The sequence below is a fragment of the Plutella xylostella genome, chromosome 7, assembly GCF_932276165.1.
Source record: "Plutella xylostella chromosome 7, ilPluXylo3.1, whole genome shotgun sequence".
Lineage (NCBI taxonomy): Eukaryota > Metazoa > Arthropoda > Insecta > Lepidoptera > Plutellidae > Plutella > Plutella xylostella.
Window position 1 is genome coordinate 9,519,934 of NC_063987.1, and position 23,254 is coordinate 9,543,187.

The window sequence follows — 23,254 nt, forward strand, 5'->3', positions numbered from 1 at the left end:
AACACCTAAGTTTCGTTTGCTCAAATTTATGTTCGTCTATACCTATGTATAATCTTGTTTCTCCTAATGTTATCTTAATAATAATATATTAAGTATGTAGTAAATGTACAAATTGTGGTATTTTTCTCCTACATTCCGAAAATCATGATATTGTATGATCAAAAAATCGAAAGTTAACGACCGATATAATTATTACAAACCCCCTCAGATCGAAACCTAAAAATAGGTGCGACGACGAGCAAAGCGAGGAGGAGCGTGTTAGGTGCACATGTTCATCAAAACCAAAGCGGAGCGCAGCGAAGCGGAGCGGAGTGTTTTCCAAACAGCGGAAACAATACGAGGCACCAGTTTGCGCTATGTAGGGAGACGCTCCGTCAAAGTTAAAGCCAAACGAATATTATTACTTTGTATAAAACTATGCCATAGCATTATTAGGCTATTCAAGATTTGGCCATACCACTATTAGGCTAAACAATGTTATGCGAAATAACTTTTTACTAAACGAGATTTATGCCATACGATTTTTGGCGTAACGAGACTTTGACCAAACGTTACTATGCAATACGAGATTAGGCAAAAAAATCTTATGCCAAAAAAGGTAGAACCGGGCAACAGTGATCCTACTGATCAATAGACCGATCGTTAGGTACCTATCTCATAAGTTTGTCATTACGATTACGATTGTCTGTTTGTATGTCACCACATGCTCCAAGAAGCGATCGTAATGTTACCGTCTTCCGGTTCAAGCTAAACGTCAGGGGCGGTGAACACTTGGTTTTGTTTGTTCTCCCGTAAAAGAATTACAAAAACCATCCATACGTACTTACAATATTTCGCGTTTATAATATTAGTAGCATAGCTATAGTATCTACATTATGACTAACTAACTTCAGTTCATAATAAGTACAAATTACGATTGCATATCGCCTGGAGGAATAATTATTACTTATTATATGAAAAAGGTATATTTATATATAATACTCACAATTCAAAGTTTCTTCATCATGAGTAGTTAGACGTCTACTGTCCATACAATTTATAAAATGTTCGAAGTCCCACTGTGTCACTGTGTTATATCTTTAGATTCTTCGATAGGCAGGTAAAATGTAAACTAAACTATAATTATGCCTATTATAGTTACGATGACAAGATAATACGACAACCTTTGATGGTTATCACAACATACAATTAAAGTTATTTACGTAGTTAAAAACTACATAAGATTATGACTTTACGTAAAACGCCGTATTTTAATTAATGCTTACTGTGCAGCATACTGGTTATTACTACATATTTTTTAAAGACTGGTTGTATTTGTTAGACAGTATAATTTGCAATTTTATACCATCGCATACTTACTTATTTTTATATTGAAATATTCTTTAATCATAAATTCACAAAACCAAACTTTAAATCGTGAGCTGATAGTTGCGAACCCCTGATGTTTAAGCACTAAAGACGTGACAAGAAAGCAATATGACAGATTAACACTCTCCCCATCTCTTTCAATCAACAGCTGTCAATTGTTTATGCTTTGCAATCAATCTAAACTCAAGTTTATGCCGCCACAATAGAGTTTAATTTTGATTTGAAATCATTGATTTGATATTTATCAGGAATATTTTGACGGGCCTTTGTGAAAATATAAGTAAGGAACTTTTGTTTGCCAATTTTCGTTTGTCACGCACTTTGTTATGACTGCAGACTTCTATTAAGTATAGCTTTTATTTGAAAATATATAATTTTTCAAATTGTTTGCCTTTTATTAGGTACTACATAATTATGCTCATGAATATAATCCCAGAAGGGGTAGTCAGAGTCACCCGGTTTTCGCTGTACATTTGTACTCAGGTGATAGGTCGCGAGCCGTATCGCCGTTTTTCTTATAAGTAGGTAGGTACCTACTTAAAACCAATACAATGAATATTTTCAAAATTTTTGCGTTTAGATCAGTTTTTGTTCTCACTGAAATAAAATCATTGATTAATATTATATTAACGATTAGAACTAGTTCTTAATTATTCCAAATGAGATACTTTAGGTGTTGTAAAACGCTCGAGCAGCCGAGATAATAAACATAAACAAACTGCGAATATAATTAGCATAAACTATCTGTTGCCAGTTAAAATACTGCTAAGAGAGGTAAATTGAGAATTTCTTGCTTCCCATTCCAAATACAACTTTTGGTCCTGGCTGGCTGTAGTCAAAGTTCTATGTAGGTACTATGAATTCATAGTACATATAAATATAAAAACAATTTGATAATCATCCATTTTTTACAAACTAATTTCCGTTTGAGGGCTTTTTGTCTAATTAGGGTAGATCTAAATCAAGGAACATACCTCTAAGTATTTGTCTAACGAGAAAAATAATCCAAAAAGGTATCGAAATTTTATTTACATAGGAAATAATTTATTATTAAATAAATTATTATCCGTCAATTATATAAATATAAACCCTCAATGGTAGGTACCTAGTACTAAAATATCATGTGAATATTTATGTTTTACGACATTATAAATGTCTGTTAATGGATCAAAGCAATTACAAAAATGAGATAAAAATCAAAATGCGCAGTAGTGATCTTCAATAAATTTGTAATTTTATAGTCTTGTCCTTTTAGCGAATAGGAACATAAGTATAAATATAACTTGAGTATTTATTTATAAATGAATATTCAATAGATTACCGATCGATAAATAACGATGCGCCAATAATTATCAACGAGAGCGGTCGTGGTACCTCAACTCAGGTAAGCGCCCGCTTCTTACATCAGGGATGCGGGTTCGATTCTCGACATTGACATGTAACAATGAATTCTTTGGAATTTAAATATGTACAATATTTATGAACGTTCTTAAGGTGAAGGAAAACAATCATGAGGAAACATCTAGATCTAGCAGTAGCAGGTATGGATGTGTTAACTAACCAACCCTCAGTGGACCAGCAATGTAAGAAATGGACCAAAATTACGAAGGGAGTTTAGATCTTGAAAATTTATATTCTAGCTAGGTGCAGGCCCACAGTCCCACAAAGAAAATAATAGAACAGTTACTAACATGATTTTATAAAAGAAGTACCTACTTAAACTCACGAGCAATGAAACAGTTCCACTTACAAAATGTCCCCAACAACAAAACCCAATGACCCCATTTTTTAGAACTAAATGTTATTATTTAAGATTAATTTGATGCCATTATCAGTGGAACTATTTTTATTTTTATTTTAAAGAACACATACCTACCTACCTATCTAACTGACCCTCGTTTCCCCTCGGCCCAGGGTCGGCATGGAGAGCCGCGTGGGGCTGGACTACATCGTGGAGCACGCGGAGTACGCGGGCAAGCTGGCGGCCGCGCTCGCCTCGCCCGCGCAGCCCGTCAAGAAGCAGGTCAGTGTGTCTCTGTCACTCTTGTAGCTAAGGTGAAGGAGTGAGTGGGACAGAAGGTCATGGAGAAACCAGCGGTGCAGCCCGTCAAGAAGCAGGTCAGTGTGTCTCTGTCACTCTTGTAGATAACGTGAAGGAGTGAGGGGGACAGAAGGATACGGGCAAGCTAGAAGCGGTACTTGCCTCGCCAGCGCAGCCCGTCAAGAAGCAGGTCAGTGTGTCTCTGTTACTCTTGTAGAGGAGATGCATGAGGAGGTGGGACAGAATGAGAGAAGTATGCATGCAGCAAGTCAAGAAGCAGGTGAGACTGAAGAGATAAGGAAGTGACCAGCGGCCGCTACATGGGTTCGTTATTGACGTCGATAAACTCGTTTAATGCGCGTTCCACCAATCACAGCGCCGCATTAATGGCAATTCGTGATATGGTGACGTTTATCTACGTCGCGCCGCTAATGAAACGTTGTAGCGGCAGCAGGAAACATAGTAAACTACAGCTCAAAAATTTGCTAGTTTTATCCTTGTGTATTTTAGTTACCTACTTTATGTATAACTTTTACCCTTTGTAACTTCAGGTATTCGAGCTTCTATCTGCGCTGTGTGTCTACAATGCTGATGGCTACGCACGGGCTGTGGACACTCTCGACCGGTATAAGGTGTGCACCTAGATTTTCAAATTTAATTTACATACAAATAAAAAAAAACTTATTTGGAAGTTCCCTAAGTGACGACCTTCCTCTTCTGACAGTTCTGACTCATCATCACCACAGGGATCTCCTTTTTAGCATCCCTATTCATAATATCTCCTATAAAATCTACAGCAACTGTGTCATATCACAATGTGATCCAAAGTTCCTTCCCTTACATTACCCTTACATTACCAGCACATATCTCCTTACCAAATCTACTTTCCACCCACCCCGAATTAAACATCTACCCTCACTTCCAACCTTACATAACATAATACCACAAATTACCATACGTACTCACTTATATACTTTGAAATTCCTCCCCCAGGCCCTTTCAGGCTCCCGCTACCGCCTCAGCGTGGTGGTGGAGGAGCTGAAGTCCGCGTCCACCACGGACTACAAGACGGCACTGGTGGCCTTCATCAACTGCCTCATCATCTCCGCGCCGCGCCTGCCCGATAGGATCCGCGTGCGGAATGAGTTCATCGGTAAGGATTCAGGCTTTCAGAAAGGGTAGGAAGAGCGGTGGTAGCTCAGTCGGGTAAGCGCCCGCTTCTCATGCCAGAGGTGCGGGTTCGAATCCCGGCGCTGACATGTACCAATGAGTTCTTTTCTGAATTTAAGTACAATGTATACCATCGCTCTTACGGTGAAGGAAAACATCGTGAGGAAACCTGCATATCTAGATTTAGCACATCTAGATATGTGAACCCACCAACCCGCAGTGGACCAGCGTGGTGGGAAATGGTCCAAGCTTAGGAAGGCAGTTTAGACCTTGGGGATATGCACAAAGGTTCCATTCGAGAGAGCCAGGTGCAGGTACTTACACCCCCACAGAGAATAGAATAGAAGGGTAGGACAAGACGCAATTAAGACGCGACAAAATGTTCTCCGTTTAGCTTGCTCTTGAGGCTGCGCAATGTGAGTGAGCGCGATGCAAAACTTTTGTCATGTCTTAAATGCGGCCCATGCCAGCCCTCGTTTTCAGGATATATTTAGGTAGTTTTCTTTCATTAAGATATGAGTTCTGTTACCTTTTCTCATGTTTCATTAGAGTCTTCATTACTAGAATACTTAGTTCTGACCTAAAGAGCTATACTTTTACAGATTAATCAATCTTGTGTTTCTTTTTATCAGTTTGCCGATTTAACGATTTTGTCTCATGTATCATGATCAGTATCACCATTATCAGCTAACGTAGTTGTGACCAAAAATGCTATTTTTCAACTGAAGAATTAGTGGTCAGGAGCTTTCTGCTAGTGCTAGTTTTACCATTCATTGGTCATATCACATCAAACCCTTCAATCAATCAGAACTATGTGTTTTATTTGTATTAATTCATAGAGCTGTTTTCTTCGTTGGATCACCATATGTCCACAGATTTGCATTTAAAATAAGAAAATGAGCTGATTCATCCAGGCCTAATGATCATTACGTGTTATTTCGCAAAACGTATGCGTCACACAGTAATATTGTTACTAATAATCTTTTTATGCGTTCCTCAGGGCTCGGACTTCTACCCACGTTGAACAACTTAAGGTGAGTTGTCGAACTTATTTGTAACTTTAATTGTCAAGTTTTAATTAACTTAGGCCAAGGCCACGCATTAAAGTTTTTGTACAATGTTTTTGTCCAGATTGATTTGCTTCAGTAATCTGCTATGGTACCTATAACGAAGTGACCTTAAAGTGGACAAAGAAATTGATACGGTTATGGTCGTAAAATTTTATTTTCGTATTGAGTGACAGTTTTGATCTTGGAATTTTAAAAGGACTTTATGATTGATGATGTTTGAATATGTGTATCCTTTGAAACAGGACAAGAATGTTGTTATAAAGATAAAGCATGTTGACAATAGTGGTCCTGTAATGACCACTTAGAGGATTTTTTGTCAAGCATTATAGTATTATTGATACTTATTCCTAAACGACCAGCCAGGCTAGCTAATTATGCTCGAATTACCGAAATCAAACCAAGCATTGCTTTTATATTGCTGTGACAAATTGTTCTCTGACCATTCTTCTCAAATATCTGTAAGCAGGTCCAATTTCAAACGGCTTTCAAATTATATTCTCGTCCCGTGTCCTTCGCTCCAACCTGTTCACTAAACCTGCGTGGGTGGCACCAGACATCCGTCGTCACCCTTATATGGACGTCCACCATTACTTAGATTATCGTACACTTCTTGCTAACCACAATACCCTTCCCGTATTACATCTAAAGCCTTGATAAACAAAGAAACTTTGAACTAGGCACACGTGCTTTTGCTCATCGCAGTTGTTACAAATAAAACGCAAACTAAAGGTTGATTATCCGATAAATCTTGCATCTTTAATGAATAAAGTTTTTGCGAACATAATGGCTTATTATGTGATATTATACAATGGCATAAAATTGCCAGTAGGACAAGTTTTTTGCGGTTGGTAATATTTTCTTCCTAATATGGATTTGAATGATGGAGTGATGTAATCGGAATAGAATCGATGAAGGAGACAATAATTGCAATGTGTCAATTTAAATAGCAGATATTAATCAAGATTGACAATACTACTTAAGTGGTATGGTAATGCAATTATGTTGTTAGTGTGATGATTCATTAGAGGCAATGTTAACTATAAGGATGTTTATTATTATATTGATTTTCGTTATTATCGAAATTATATGTTTAGCAGACATAAGTAAGTAGTTCAGTAGATAGATCAGATACGTCAGATATTCTAACCTGCTACACCACCACACATAGCAATCAACAATCCAGCAGCATTGTTTATCTGACGAAACTGGCGTGATTAGTATGAATCTTACAGACATGTTTGATAGTTAATAATTGCGGGTTGGTGGACCCCAACACAAGCAAGCTTGTGCTGAGAGAGTTGCCGGGTAAGTGGGTAACCCGACAGTCAGATGTTTTCAACCGAAGGCTTCTGACTAGGCTTAACTAACGTAACCGACAAATAACTCCCCTGAACACCCCTGGTTCCTCTCACGAGTCGTGGCTCGGCTTTCGTCTTAGAGAGTGTACTCCACTGAGCGTAACCGACAAATAATCCCTGATCCCTGGTTCCCCTCACCAGGCACGAAGCGCGCGGCCATTCAGACCTGGGCGTGCAGCTGGACGTGTTCGAGGAGCAGCGCGAGAGCGACGAGGCGCACGGGCCCGGCGGCATCAACCTCAACTCGCATTTAGATGTGTTCTATGCGATCTTGAAGCAGGTTTGTTCGGCGGCATCAACCTCAACTCGCATCTAGACGTGTTCTATGCGATCTTGAAGCAGGTTTGTTCGGCGGCATCAACCTCAACTCGCATCTCGATGTGTTCTACGCGATCTTGAAGCAGGTTTGTTGGGGGTTCTGGTTTGGAAGATGTGTAGGAGCTGATTTTTGATGATTTGGATTTTTGGTGGTGTTTACTTGTAAATATCTGTTTATTTCTAGATAAAGTTTGAGAGAGTCGATGTGTAAGAAATCGCACTCACAGCGTATCGTGCTGATTGATCGTAAATTCTGATGTTCTTCTGGAAAAACTTATGCATCGAAACATGCCTGCGCTTGACTTTAGTTCACATCGTCTTACCCCATCTAAATGGACTTACTATCTAAACTTAGAGCCCTACATATTATCATAATCTAATATTCATACCCTAGTTGATATTCTGATTCTTTCTTAATCCCAAGGTTCTCTCAATTCTCACATATATTTCTCTCCAGGTAGCAGACACGCCCCAAGAGATCCCGTTCCTGAGCATCTTACAGCACTTACTCCGGATAGACCCGAAGGAGGCGATGAGTGACGTCGTGTGGGACACGGCGGAGACGCTGCTGCACCGCGCCACGCTGCTGGAGACCAGGGAGGATGCTGCTAAACTGCTGAGGGCACCTAGCGTTCAGGTAGGGAGACTGGTAACTTTGAGCGCTTTTTGTAGGTTGCCAAGGATGACAAGATTCTGTACGGATGGTTGCGTTAAGGGGACTGGATCTCTGGACAAATTGTAGGCGTTTTTCAGACGCATTTACTAAAACGACTGCTAACCTTTGGTTCGATATGGTAGCTTACGAAGAAGTAGGTATTATGAATAAGAATAAAGGGTTCAGGGTTGTTGCGTAAAGGTGAATAAAAGTGCCGAAACAGCTCTTCAAATCTGCAAGAAACAATTGAAGTTTGCGGAGCTAGAGCCCAGATAGCTGAAGAATCGATAACCGCTGATGTAGAGCATCCTGAACTAGCTGCTCCGGATAGACCCGAAGGAGGCGATGAGCGACGTGGTGTGGGACACGGCGGAGACGCTGCTGCACCGCGCCACGCTGCTGGAGACCAGGGAGGATGCTGCTAAACTGCTGAGGGCGCCTAGTGTTCAGGTAGGGAGACTGGATACTTTGGGTATCTTATAGGTCTTTTTCAGAGGCAATAACTCAAATGCTTGCTAACATCCGATAGGAGATGATACCTAAAGAAGAAAAGATAATGTATTTTTACCAGAAATGGTTACAGGATCCAAGTTTGTGTATACCTATAGATCGTTAAGGTGACTAAAAGTGCCGAAACAGCTCTGCGAGCAGCAGTGGAAGTTTTCCAGAGCCAGAGCCCAGATAACTGAAAAATCTATAGCCATTTATGTAACGAGATGGCTTTATGTAGCATAACTGACAACCGTAGACAGGTAGCTGATAGCCGTTGAAGGAAGAAAGCCGAGCACAGAGAGTTGTATCTTTCATCGGGTGAGACTATAATACCTAGCGATAGACGCTAAATGTGATCAAAATAATGACGGGTTTCCCTTATATCTTAATAAATTCCTTATGTCCCGTCTTCCAGGCCAAGGTGGGCTGCACGTGCCAGCACCGGGACGTCTCCACAGCTGGACGCAAGCAGAGCCTGCAACGCGCGCTGTCGCCGCCGCCGCCGCCGCCGCCTGCGCCTATTGGTATGTCGACAAATCTTTGTTAACGAAGTACCTACTTATGAACAACTTAGTGAATACATAAAAAATTGTGAAAGTAGGTAAAGGTCTCATTCTATCTCCCTGTAATAGATATAGATTTATAGTAACAGAGTCGTCAATTCTCCATCCTTCCCTTACAATATCCTTATATGCCAGTCACCTGTGGCCCTGTGACACAGAATAATAACCTGTGGTAGCCTTTCGTGTGATTTCGAGTGATCATTTAAATTCTTTATCGACACACAATTTGGTTTTTAAGTATATTTTCCTAGGTAAAACCTTACAAAAGCAGTTCATTTGAGTGAACCAGGTGCATTAACTTATAATTCACTCTATTATCATGTCTTATTTCAAGACCAGTATCGTTATACGTAATGTAATGGTAGATAATATCAACATCAGCATTAGGAGAACCATTAGTGTAATCTTTTGTGACATTTATCGTCACTTTGCATTTAGCACCTCGATTTATATCACCATTATCATTTGACCTTTGTCTTCTAGCGGTTTACGTATTTCGCAAGTCCAAAAGTCAATGTTTTAGGCACCCATTGTAAAACAGAAGCTACCTACTACTATTAAAACATAAAACATGAATTTGAAAGATGTATTTGTATTACGAGTAGGTGTTCGACATACTCTTGACAGTGTTTAGCATGTGCCAAAGTTTTGGTGTTGTAATGCCCAAGATTTTTATAAAGATCACTGGTTTTACATAACTAAGTATTTCTTGCACTAGGTGCAGAATGCAGATACCTCCAAGGGTTAATTAGTATCGACCTTGACTAAACCATATGCCTGTTTCCGCAAAAGCCGCATGTTGAAAATGTCTTGCAAGTATTTATACCTGTCTAAATTCTATTCCAGCGCCGCCACCGCCACCACCTCTCATAGCCCCTCCCTCCCCCCCCGCGCCGCCGATGCCGCCCTCACTCCCCTCACCGCCATCACCGCCCGCCTGCCCCCCTCCCCCGCCGGCCGCCGCCGCGCCCCCGCCCGCGCCCGTCACCGTCAAACTGCCGCAGCAGGAAACACCCATACCGAAAACCAAGATGAAGACGATCAACTGGAACAAGATTCCTAATAATAAGGTTTGTGGAGTGGTTTAATTATTCATAGCAGAAAACTTATTTGATAAGTTTCATGCCTTAGCTTTCCCTCAACATGTAGGCATGCAACCTACATAAGTGCCAAAAGCAAAATGTGTCTTTCAAAATATTCCTACCCAAGGTTCGGAAAATTATTTGCGATGAACTGCATCCTCATCTATCATCTTAGATGTTTCACATTTATCGTTATGGTTATGATGAGTTCTTGTATTTTACTCATAATATATCCTGTTATTGTGGAAAAAACATACATATAGACGTATGTTCATCCTCATTTTTTTTCGAAGTCGGTTAAAAATTGTTTCTATGTATCTTTCTATTGTTGCCCAACATCCATATAAACCTTAAATTTATTGAATATTTCAGGTGGTTGGCCAGAACAACATCTGGTCGCTGGTGGCGTCCAGCCACAAACATTCACCGAAAGCTGAGTTGGACTGGTCCGAGATCGAAGGACTGTTTTGTCAACAGGTAAAATTTTATCATACAATACTTTCTAAATATTATGTTTAGCCCAAGTACCACCATTTTATTAATTCTAATATAGCTTTAATCAAAACATCATAAATCAGAAACATCAAATGACGCAGAAGGAAAAATACTTAATTGAATAGTGCATAAACCATTCATGACATTACATCTCATTCGCTCACAAGTGGTATCACCGAACGCTCGTCTTTTTGCTAGCAAAAATCAGTGGTTGTCAACCTTTTACTTTAAATAATTTATCAAGTCATGTTGTGTGCCGACTGCAATACGACATCTGGGGACGGCGCCAATTGCTCCAACTGTCACAAGGATTTGTGTTTCTCCTGTTCCAACCTCACGGAAAGGGGATACCGCAACCTGGGGTCCGAACGTAGAGCAACATGGAAGTGTCCGAAGTGTCGTATCTCGTCCCCGAGGATTCCGAGTCCATCTCTGCAGAGGAACGATGGTGCCCTCGAGGAAATCCTCAGTCGGCTCGACCTACTGACACAAAAGCTGGATGTACTGCCCAAACTTATTGCTGATGTCAATGACTTGAAAACCAACATGCAAGAGGTCATTAAAAGCTGCGAGTTCGCATGCCTCAAGGTGGACGACTTCGCGACCAATATATGGCCATGCGCGTTACGGATATCACAGTACTGCTGTAGGTTGCAAGTATTAATAGCATCAATGAAATCTACCATATAATCAGCACATAAATTACTCGGTATAAAACCATCATGCGAAGGGGACCACGTTATGGAACTCATGTTGAAGTCGCCTACAACCAAAAAAATATCCGTTTCGTTATCACTAATAACATCTGATAATTTCGTGAGATAGTTATGTAACTGCGCTGAGAAAGATAAGTCTTTTTTGTCGGAGCATAGGTACAGCAGACAGAGTTGGATATTAGGTGACCCACCGCGCGGCCGTGTGTCGGGGGAGCGAATCGTCACCCATATATCTTCGGCTGAGGACTGATATTCCACCCGCCGAGATGCGTGGAGCTCACTCTTAGCTGCGATCAAGACCCCCCCGCCCCTGGTCTGCCCAGTAGCTGCATAGTCGCGATCACGGCGCCATACACAATACCTTTCGTCGAAAAGTTCACTATCTGATATGCCATCCAGCAGCCACGATTCAGTTATAGTTATGATATCATAGTTATTAAGTCTTACATTGTGTTTAAAAGTGTTAGTTTTAGTACGAAGCCCGCGGGCGTTTTGATAATAAACACATAAATTATTCATGGGGATAGATTATTACAGCAATACTATAATAAACGCAAATTAAAGTTCCTAGTGATATTCTTAAATGATAACGCAGAACATCTAAAAACGCATAAAAAGATTGATGTAAGTCACAACTAAAGTCGGTAAAATTATTATAATCACAGTTCGGCAAAACAGCATTAGTACACCAAAAAATATCAAGTACGGCAAGTAAGCTAATATAACACGTAATACGCAATGCAATTGAAGCTAATATACTATTGGCATGATTTGTTAAAAAACAAGTAATGGGCGAGCGGTAGCAGGTAGCGATCACGAACAAAAGGGTTTCGAGGCGAGCACAAAAGATAAGAAGCGGCACAAAAAATTGGTCAAGCGATAGGCAGACAGAGGTTGCAAACAATTTGGAACAATTACAAATGTTAACTTTAAATAGAAATAGTGAGATTTTATATATATGGTAACTGACTACTTGTATTTGTTTAAATCACTCAATGATTTAATGACCAAAACGGGAGACATTTCGTTTTTGCGGACATGGATTTTGGCATGTTTTACCCACACGTATTGCCAATTTTTTTCTTTCGCCAGTAACTTAACTTCGTTTAAAAGTTTTTTGTTACCTGATGATAGGTGATCATTGACGAATATGCGTTGATCTGAGTCAGCAAATCCGATGTCAGAGGCTAGTATGTTTTTCTTCCCTCTGGCCGCCGCAATGAAATCCTCCTTAATGTAGCGATTAACAAAGCCAAGTATGATTGATTTATCTTTGCCATGAAAGGATGGGATGCGAGAGACAAAGTTAATTTGAGACTTAGAAATGCAGAAATTAGTGTGCTCACCAAGTGATTCGACGATCTTAAAAAGATTTTCAGTGCTTTTCAGTGGCACACCCTTGATCTCCACATTATTCAATCTCGACCATTGGTCTCTCTCAGCGCTCTCCTGCTTCAGCGAGTCTACGGCTACCTGTGAGACCTCCACCATCTTCTTGACTTCCTCCAACTGGCCAACACGGCCGCTTAGGTCATCCAGCTTGGTCGCGAAGTCGTCCACCTTGAGGCATGCGAACTCGCAGCTTTTAATGACCTCTTGCATGTTGGTTTTCAAGTCATTGACATCAGCAATAAGTTTGGGCAGTACATCCAGCTTTTGTGTCAGTAGGTCGAGCCGACTGAGGATTTCCTCGAGGGCACCATCGTTCCTCTGCAGAGATGGACTCGGAATCCTCGGGGACGAGATACGACACTTCGGACACTTCCATGTTGCTCTACGTTCGGACCCCAGGTTTTTTAGATCTGGTCTAGTGCACCCGTACGGTGTCGGTGCAGGCCTGTTTGGACCCGCTGGTGCCCGAGGATCCCCACCATAAGGCTCTAAATATCAATGCATCATTCGGCAACTTTAAACCGTTAGCTAGTGTTCCGCATAAACGGTATTCGTACAACCGGGGGGATTATTCGGAAATAAAGAAAATTATGAGTAAGACAGACTGGACCACGCTGTTGAGCGCACCTGATTTGAATAACGCGGTTGAAGTGTTCTATAAACTTATTTTTGATTTAAGAGATATCTACATTCCTACCCATAGTCAGTCTAGGTTAAAGTACCCGCCATGGTACAACAGCTCCCTCATAAAGATGATTAGAGAAAAGTACAAATATTTGAAAAAGTTTAAAAACTACAATAATTTATCAGATGAATCATCGTTTCGCCTTCTGAGAGACCGAGTTAATAAAACCGAGCGACATTGTTTCTCAGCCTATATTTCTAACATTGAAAATTCTATCAAAACTAACCCTAAGGCATTCTGGTCGTACTTAAAAAGTAAAAATAATAATAGTACTTTTCCCTCTTGCATGTCTCTTGCTGGAGTAACCTCTGACACTGGCCAGGGTATTAGTGAACTTTTTTCATCTTACTTTCAGTCAACTTTTTTGGACCACTGTAATTCTAGCATTGCTAAACAGAATTTTTTGAATAATATAGCCCCTTCTAACTCAAATTGTGACATTGGCTCAGTTGAAATCATTGAATCTGAGGTTGAGAGACTACTGCGGTCATTAGACCTGACCAAATCAGCAGGTCCTGATACCATACCAGCCGTTTTCTTAGTAAACTGTGCATCAGAGTTAAGTGTACCGGTCGCATTACTTTTTCAACGCTGTATTAATGAAGGTATTATGCCGTCCCGCTGGAAAGTCGCCTTTATTTCACCAGTACATAAAAAGGGCTCCAAAGACTGCGTCGAGCACTACAGGCCTATATCCAAACTATGTCTACTGTCTAAGATACTTGAGCGCATTATCTACACGCAGCTCTACAGCGCTCTGAAGCATACCTTTAGTCCAGCCCAACACGGTTTTCTAAAACAAAGATCCACGGTCTCCAACCTTTTAATTTTTAGTGACTTTGTTACAAGTAAGCTGAATAATGGTGATCAAGTCGACGCAATATACACGGATTACAGCAAAGCGTTCGACCGAATAGACCATTGTTTACTCCTGAACAAGCTTCATCTTGCTGGCATTAGAGGTAATTTATTCAGATGGTTTACATCCTATGTAAGCAATAGGTCTCAGGCGGTAGTACTTAATGGTTACACTTCTGCTTGGAGAAACATCCCTTCTGGAGTACCACAGGGTTCTCTGTTAGGTCCATTGCTGTTTATTGTTTTCATCGGCGACATTGACTCCTGTTTTAAAAATTCCTCCCACTTACTTTTTGCAGACGACATGAAAGTATTTGCGGTCGTCAACAATGCTGCTGATGCCTTACGTCTCCAAGAGGATATCTGTAGACTTGACCACTATTGTGCGAGTAACAAGTTAGACCTAAATGTCACCAAGTGCTACTGTGTTACCTTTTCTAGAAAGAGACATTTGTTCGAAGCTTCTTACACAATCAAGGGTCATAACCTAGCAAGGGCGCTCTCATCGCGTGATCTAGGTGTCACCTATGATAGCAAATTGCTATTTGACCAGCATATTGACAATATTGTTAGTAAAGCCTCCAAATCTCTTGGCTTTATCATGCGAGCCTCTAAGCCTTTCAAATCAATGAAGACTGTAAAGCTGCTGTACTGCGCGTATGTCCGAAGTCATCTTGAATATGCCAGTCAGATTTGGAACCCTCAATACGAGGTTTATATTAATAGGCTGGAGAAGATACAGAGGAAGTTCACACGCTACATCGGATTTAAATTTAAGATTCCCTACACCGACTACGAACACCGCTGTGAACGACTCCATCTCCTTCCTCTTAAACTCCGTAGGACAGTAGCCGATGTCATTTTCTTATTTAAAATAATTAGAGGCTACGTAGATTGTCCGGAGCTGCTTCAGATGGTAAACTTTAATGTCCCAACCAGACCATCCAGAAAATTCAAAACCCTCCACATACCCGCTTGCAGCACTAACTTCCGGCAAAACTTCTTTTCTATACGAACAAGTAATGCAATTAACAGTCTCTGCAACTCAAACGAGGTCGATATATTTGGCAGTAGTTTAGAAACGGTTAAAGCCACTTATATACGCAAATTCGTATCGTCTTTGGCGTAGCGGCAGTAGTAGTGCTATCTTATCTTTAAACCATGATGTTTTGTCTGTGTCATGTTGCTTTGTATAATTGTTTTATGTATAAGTTCTATGTATGAGTTAAGTAGGTAAGTATACATTTAGACTTGTTTTTAATATAGTAAGGTACAACCTACCACTATATTAACTGTTGATTAATTAAGTTAATTAGTTATAATCATATTGTAGTGTACTAAATTACTATTTCAGTCTAATAACAGAATCAAGTTAAGTTATTGTTAGCATAATTAAGTATGAGTGTACAATCTTGTGCTCTTTATTATTAAGTTTTGTATCAGTGAAAACTGATAATTGGCTTTTAGCTATACATTTTAATTGCTATCCAACTATTAATAGCTGTAAGTTTTCCTTAAATGTAAAATAAAATAAAATAAAATAAAATCTTCAAAATTGACCAAGGACCTTTAGAATTTTGGGTGCCATTAACTTAGATGGAGCGAGGGCAAAATTACAGCCATATATCGAACGATGTAGCTGAAGCTTATAGGAACGAATTAAAAACAACAGCAACTTACCGTTTTTATCTTCCCTATCCCCCCTAGATCCAGCCGACTGGCTCAGCCGGCTCGTCCCCCCGCCTCGGCCGGTCCCCGATCTGCGACTCCTCGGGAGAGAGGAAGCCGAGGAAGGAGTCTTCAGAGATCACCCTGTTAGATGGGAAAAGGAGCCTCAATGTGAACATCTTCTTGAAGCAGTTTAGGAGGTAATTTGGATTATGGAGCTTTTTGACAGCGATGGACTCGATTGTCTGGCCAATGCTAAAGAAAAATGTTACTAATGAAATAAAAGAGTAGCATGCTTTGGAGGATTTTAATGTTAAGCTTAAGCATGATATATTTCATCACCAGAGATTTTTCAGTCATCCGATTGCAATACGGAAATAATTGGCAATTTATCTGTAAAGGGTCTAACTAAAAGAGAATCGTATGGTTAACATTTAAAATCCATCGGCAGAATTCGTACTAACAGTAATAAGTAATTAGGTATATTCATTCTCATTTAACCACAAAATTAACTTTAAGTACTTACTTATTCCTTAGTTCCAATGAAGACATCATCCAAATGATTCGCGACGGAGCTCACGACGACATCGGCACTGAAAAGCTGCGCGGCCTGCTGAAGATTCTGCCTGAAATCGACGAGTCTGAGATGTTGAAGGCTTTCACTGGAGATGTCACCAAACTTGGCAATGCTGAGAAGTTTCTACTGCAGCTTATACAGCTACCGAAGTATGTTTACTCTATTACCTAACTTATTGGTGCATCCTATACGCTTACCTTACTTTATACCTAAATATTTATTTTATTTTTATGTGCATAAAAATGCACCTGATTCTGAAGGGCAAAAATGCACCTACCTGCTGAATCCCCTTTCAAAAGCCAAATCTTTGAACTGAACATAACGAAGCTCTAAGAATCTATCAAAAGCGAAATATTGGTTTCCAAGATAAATAAATATCATCTTCTATTTAAGTAGGTATCTACTCCTAGTTTTTCCGTCCTGTGCCGCTCTTATCCACTGTTTTGAAGATACTCGTAGGTCATCATCATCACAATCCATCACGTCCCCAGTGCGGAGGCATGGGTCTCCCTTCCAATGAAGGAAGGGTTTTTAGTCCTAGATACAGAAAGTTAAATCTCAATACTGATCTTTGACATTACCAACCTTCCTTCCAGCTACAAGCTCCGCATCGAGTGCATGCTGCTGAAGGAGGAGTGGGCGTCCACGGCCGGCGGGCTCGAGAGCGCCATCAACGCCATCTTGGTCGCCGGAGATGACCTGATGAGCTCCCGGGCGCTGCAGGTTTGTGCGCCTTTCAAGTACTTACATATGGTTTAGGCGGATGTTTGCTCTGGGTGTTAAGGGTTTGTTGGGTGGATCTAACCTAGATGTGTGGATCTCCAACCCATCAGTGAAGAGATTATGACAATAACCTTTCAGTGTTGGAGGAAGCCTTTTCTTGCGGGATTATTACGGGCTGTTGGCGCCTGTTTATTTATTCGCTATCACTTGAAACTGATAGCTCTCAAGGCATACAGTATGTTCAATGTTAATACTTATATTTTTATTTATGCCCTTCATTTTATCTCTGATACTTTATCATAAGTGACCTAATCTGATTCACTCCACATCCACACTCAATAAAATTCCCTTTCATGCCACCCACCCATGTCTACTTGGTCTACCTCTTCTTCTCCTTCAAATCTCATATCCATCATTTTCATTCCTCGGACTTCTTGGTCCACTTCTATTTCAAATCTCATATTATCTATCCCCAGTAGGTTTTGGTCTACTTCTACTTCTAACCTCATAATATTATCCATAATTTCCACCCGCAGGAGGTGCTATACATAGCGCTGGTCGCGGGCAACTTCCTGAACGCGGGCGGCTACGCAGGCGGCGCGGCGGGCGTCAAGCTCTCCTCGCTGCAGAAGCTGGCAGACATCCGCGCCAACAAGCCCGCCATGAACCTCATGCACTATGTCGCGTTGGTGAGTGTGTTGATACGTACATATAGGTAGTTAGGGCTGTGATCCTGAAAGCTACCCACATTTCGCTACGGAAACTAACGGCCATCAAGCCGTGGATGAGTCGATGCACTATGTCGCGCTGGTGAGTCCATCGTTACTCTAGTTCTACAAAAAGCTCCTCATATCTGCAAGGTAAAGTGGTAGTGGCCTGGCTATGACCGATGACCGGTGGATGAGTTATCAAGCCAATAAGCCAGGCATGAACCTCATGCACTGTGTCGCGCTGGTGAGTGTGTTGTTATGGTTTCTTACTCTACGCACATGCATATAGCCGGGGCTGTGATCGTCGAAGGGGTAGTCAGAGGTGACTCGCAAGTCACCAACATTTTGGTACAAAAGCTGGCAAACATAGGTACGGGCCAAAAGCCAGGCATGAACCTGATGCACTATGTCGCGCTGGTGAGTCTATTGTTAATCTAGCTTTACAAGAAGCTCCTAAAATCTGCAAGGTAAAGTGGTAGTGGGCTGTTTTGATCGATGTCCGGTAGATGAGTTATCAAGCTAACCAGGCATGAATCTGATACACTATGTCGCGCTGGTGAGTCTGCTGCTACGGTTTATTACTCTGAACGTGATACCCGAAAGGGTAGTCAGAGGTGACTCGCAAGCGAGCCATTACTGCATTGAATGCAACGAGATAGAGTCGTGGTTAACGCAAAGCTGGGGAAACATAGATTTTTGAAAGCTAAAGAGACCCTGGACCCGATGGGGAAATAGGAAGTATACGAATGTAATTTGATCTGTCTTCAGAACTTCTGTGACTTATTTAACCATATTGTTATTCTCTTTTCAGCAAGCAGAACGCAAGAACAAAGAGCTAGTCCACTTCGCGGACGACATCAGAGTGTTAGAAGAAGCGGCTAAAGCCAGCGTGGAGCAACTTCACAACGAGATCAAGACCCTGGACCAGAGGGTCGGCGTGCTGAAGAAGGAGATCCAGTCGCCGAACACACAGGGAGATATCAAGGAGCAGATGGGGGATTTCTTACAGGTAATGATTATTTAAATTTATAAAACGGTACCCTTTAAACAGTAGAAATGGAGATAAGGGATAGTGCTGGATTTTAATGGAGTGGAGACCCTACCTATGAACCTTTGGGATGCTATAGGACTACAACAACCCTGAAAAGAGAAATATCTAGGGACTAAGTATCAAAAGGTGTAAATAGGATAGTCATCATAGGATTCATCTTCTAAAGTGGGGTCGATCAATCGTAATAATGTTTGATAATGATAAAATTGGAGGCTGGGGTTCAAAAATTTCCAAATTTATATGAGGTAATTTGTGAAAAAAACTGACGAAAGTACCTATAAATAAATGTTTTTTCCTCAGGTGGCAGAGAGGGAAGTGTCAGCTTTATCTAAAGACATGGAAGAGGTGGAAGTGACCAGGACGCAGCTGGCAGAGTTCTTCTGTGAAGACCCCGTCTCCTTCAAATTAGAAGAGTGCTTCAAGGTAAATATACGCCAATAAATACCGATACCGATGTTGAAAAGTAAAATTTTATAAGAGTTAGTTACTCTTGAATTGACGCAAAGAGAAAGAATCAGAAGTCTCAGACTAAAAACCTCCATTATTTCATGATCATTTAATTTTGTTCCCTACAAAACTGCATCAAAACCAAACCTAGACGCATCATTTTCACCACATGGTCCTAAAAAGACGCCTACCTTTCCAGTCGTTCATTACGTTCTGCATGCATAATAACCCCTGACGCATCACTCTTACATAATGCACCTTCTTATTGCAATATTTATTTTCTTTTCCATGTCTGTAATACTGTTTCTGTTTGGTTGCAATTAATCTTCTTCTCCGCAGATCTTCGTGACATTTTGCACGAAGTTCCGCGCGGCGGTGCACGACAACGAGCGTCGTCGCGCCAACGAGGAGCAGGCGGCGGCGCGGCGCCGGGCGCGGGACCAGGCCGCTAGCCGGGTCAAACCTGGTACGTAATAATATAATATATAATAATATGTGGGGACATCTCACACACGGCCACCCGACCCCAAGCTAGGCAGGACCTGTGTTATGGGTATCGGACAGCTGATATATCTACACAAATACATAGATAGATAGATAGATATTAAATATAAATATCTACACCCAAGACCCGAGTACAAATATCTGTGTTTAAACAAATATCTGCCCCAGCCGGGAATCGAACCCGGGACCTTCGGCACAGCAGTCAGGGCCACTAACCACTACGCCATTCGACCGTCAAACGTGATAATGTAGTATACATACCTAATATGCTCATGACTGTAATCCCCGAAGAGGCCGTCAGAAGTGACTCGAGAGCGACTCGCGAATAGTTAGTTTCATTGGACAGTTGTCATGTACAGTCAGCTGCATAAGTAGCTATAAACATTTCCTAGTTCAGAGCAGTATTTCACCTACCTTTAGCATTAAGATTTGACCTATTTTAAAAATACTACCTATAGTTTTCTGAATAAATATTATTCTTATTCTTACATTTGTACCTTGTCAATCTAACGAACCGCCTATAAGGTACAGAAGTGTATTGCAACTTATGCAGCTGACCGTACTTCTAGTGTGAATAGGTCGGACGACTCAGCGTTGTTGTCACGGAACAACAATTTCCCCGTGACGCTGTTCTGTCGCTATCCTACTATAATTATAAAGGCGAAAGTTTGTGAGTGTTTATGTTTGTTTCTTCTTCACGTCAAAACCGATATTAACGAAATTCGGTATGCAGTTAGCTGAGACCCTGGATTAACACATAGGCTACTTTTTATCCCGGAATTCCCACGGGAAAACTTTTTAAGGCGAAGTGAAGCACGCGGTAACAGCTAGTATTTATATATATTTTTTTATAATTCCTCCAGGAGGCAGCGTGTGCAGCACGCCGGTGTCGGAGTGCGAGTCGCTGATGGAGTCGCTGCTGCTGGACATCCGCAACGGGCTCGGCCGCCGCTCGCTGCGCCGCGCGCACGACGCCTCGCCCTCGCCTGGTATGATACTGTCTTCTTCATTATCTTCCAGCGTTATCTTTATCTGGCCATCATTTGGTATGATACTGTGTTCAACATTGTCTACTTCTTCTTCTAACGTCATCTTTATCTAGCCGTCGCTCGGTATGATACTGTCTTCATCATTATCTACTTCTTCTTGTCACCTGGTATGATATTTTGCGTCAGGATTCTGTCTTCAACATAAATATTAACTTCTTTTTCTAGCGTCATTTTTATCTCGCCATCGCCCGGAATGATACTGTCTTCAACATCATTATTAGCTGGTCCAGGTCCCAGCAAGATGCCTTAGGTCGTCGGTCCAGCGGTCTAAAGAGGGAACCACGCTATATTGGCCTGTTTGTGGTCTCACCTTGTTCTCTGATCTAGCCTTGTTCATCTCACCATCATAGTATCCCGTATTGAACTCTCATTGACTCCAACGCTAACTTAGAATGCAAGTTAGTCAAAATAAACAACGTTCGACTTGCTACGTTTGTCGCATCGTCTTCTATCGTCTCTAGCTCAGCAGTTTAAACAACGCCCTGACTACATAATCCCACTTGAGGCTTTACAACTCCATTATTCACTAAACTAATCCTTCCTCTTCAGACGTGACCCCGACCGGCAGCCTGCGGCGCCGCAGCCGCGCGAGCCCGGGCGAGGGCGACGAGGAGGGGCTACTGGAGTTCCTGCGACACTCGTCACCAGCCACTAATGATTTGAGGGAGCGCAGCGCTTGGGGGAGTTTGGGTATGTATTGTTTTGGTTTTAGCTCGACAGCCGTAGATATTTTGTTATACCTAATAGATTTTGAATTGCTTCTTTCCGTGTCCATAAACGTCACTATATTGCGATTTGCGCCCAGTAGTTTTTGAGCACAAAATATAAATCTTTCTTCTTTATAATATTAGTATCTTCTTCTTTTTCTAGCGCCGTGTTCAAGCGAAGGTTGGCAATCATCCTGCTGATTTCCGTCTTTTATTATTAGTATAGATGGCTACTAACTACACACTAAAGTTTAGTGACTAAACCAATAATCATTCCAGACCGCTCGTGGTCGCGGCGCGCGCCGGTCCGCGCCCGCCTCGAGCTGCCGGAGCGAGAGCGCGCGCCCTCCCCCCGCGCCGCGCCCGCCCCCGCGCCGCCCACGCCCGACAGCGACAACGCTAATAAACCCAAGTATGACACTTGTAATAATGGTAATCAAAGGGTTGGTTATAGGTTCCTTAGTGCCAATTTCGCCATAGTGGGTTAGATAGAGCATAAACCAGGTATTAGTTGGTTGACTTTTGACAAATCTGTCAAGAATTTTATATGGAGATGACGTATAATTGATCAACCTTTCCCTGGTTACGATCTAACCGACTATGGAGAAATGGGAGCTTAGTCAACAATAACCATTAGTCAAGTCACGTGTCAAGCGTGAGTCACATAAATTTTGTCGGTGTTTAACTAATGGTTGTGTTTTGTGACCAATGTTTAAGTTACCTGATTGCGGATCATAAAACTGGCCTTAAGTGAATGCAATGTATCTGTTCAGCTACTGGTACTCGTAGTGGCCGCACATTAGCAATCAACAATCCTGTAGCATTGGTTATCTGTGAAATCTTACTTGTATTAATCTAACATTTTATGAGGTTAGTTCATATATATAAATGAAACAAAGTAGACCCCCAAAACTAACTAGATTCGATTCTTTTTTCAGGGAATGGCGGCAAAAGATCGAGTCATGGTTGAGAGCGAACAGTCAAGAAGAGAAGAGGGAAGCAGAACTGCGAGAGAGAGCGAGACGTCTGCAGGCTAACAGGCGGTCCTTGGAAAACGACTCCGGTATGTATACCTGGCTTCACTAGACCTAGCTCCAGGGTTTTAGCAGATTGACTTAATTTATACTTACGTATTTTATGTAATTTTGACTGTATTGATATTTGAATATCATTTGACACAAGAGTACATTTGTTGAAAATATATAAATCTTTATAACATCTGAAAATAAATTGTGCTAACGACTGTAATTAGAGCATTACCAAATAATGTATCTTGACGATATACTATTACCAAAAATCAATCACAACTAGGAATCAGACATGAATCTGTTTTGAATCAGATATTTTGATGTGTTATTGTTTTATATGTGCAGAGAGCGAACGAAGTACGACTCTGGACACACTGCCAGAGAGCCGAGCTGATTGGAGGCCTGCCGTGCTGCAGGATAGTGATGTTGTGCGAGCCATCGAGACTGTTGAAGGTATGTCATTTGTAGTTAGGTATTAACCAATTTGTTTGTCACCAATACGCTAAGAAGAAGTAAGCTGTTTTGTG

The 23,254-nt window shown here is 41.3% G+C and overlaps 1 protein-coding gene across 1 annotated transcript in view; it reads left to right on the forward strand.

Moving 5' to 3' along the window:
* LOC105387629 (inverted formin-2) overlaps window positions 1–23,254 on the forward strand; it is a 101,733-nt gene that overhangs the window by 76,214 nt on the left and 2,265 nt on the right. The window contains exons 5-25 of the mRNA XM_048622330.1: window positions 3,283–3,391; window positions 3,961–4,041; window positions 4,403–4,562; window positions 5,580–5,613; window positions 7,149–7,287; window positions 7,783–7,962; window positions 8,888–8,996; window positions 9,882–10,105; window positions 10,490–10,594; window positions 15,971–16,131; window positions 16,469–16,657; window positions 17,105–17,231; window positions 17,768–17,920; window positions 18,753–18,950; window positions 19,293–19,415; window positions 19,779–19,905; window positions 20,807–20,932; window positions 21,542–21,682; window positions 21,979–22,111; window positions 22,638–22,762; window positions 23,073–23,180. Of these exons, the coding sequence (XP_048478287.1) occupies window positions 3,290–3,391; window positions 3,961–4,041; window positions 4,403–4,562; window positions 5,580–5,613; window positions 7,149–7,287; window positions 7,783–7,962; window positions 8,888–8,996; window positions 9,882–10,105; window positions 10,490–10,594; window positions 15,971–16,131; window positions 16,469–16,657; window positions 17,105–17,231; window positions 17,768–17,920; window positions 18,753–18,950; window positions 19,293–19,415; window positions 19,779–19,905; window positions 20,807–20,932; window positions 21,542–21,682; window positions 21,979–22,111; window positions 22,638–22,762; window positions 23,073–23,180 (2,845 nt within the window). The 5' untranslated portion in view covers window positions 3,283–3,289. The remainder of the gene's footprint in view (window positions 1–3,282; window positions 3,392–3,960; window positions 4,042–4,402; window positions 4,563–5,579; window positions 5,614–7,148; window positions 7,288–7,782; window positions 7,963–8,887; window positions 8,997–9,881; window positions 10,106–10,489; window positions 10,595–15,970; window positions 16,132–16,468; window positions 16,658–17,104; window positions 17,232–17,767; window positions 17,921–18,752; window positions 18,951–19,292; window positions 19,416–19,778; window positions 19,906–20,806; window positions 20,933–21,541; window positions 21,683–21,978; window positions 22,112–22,637; window positions 22,763–23,072; window positions 23,181–23,254) is intronic.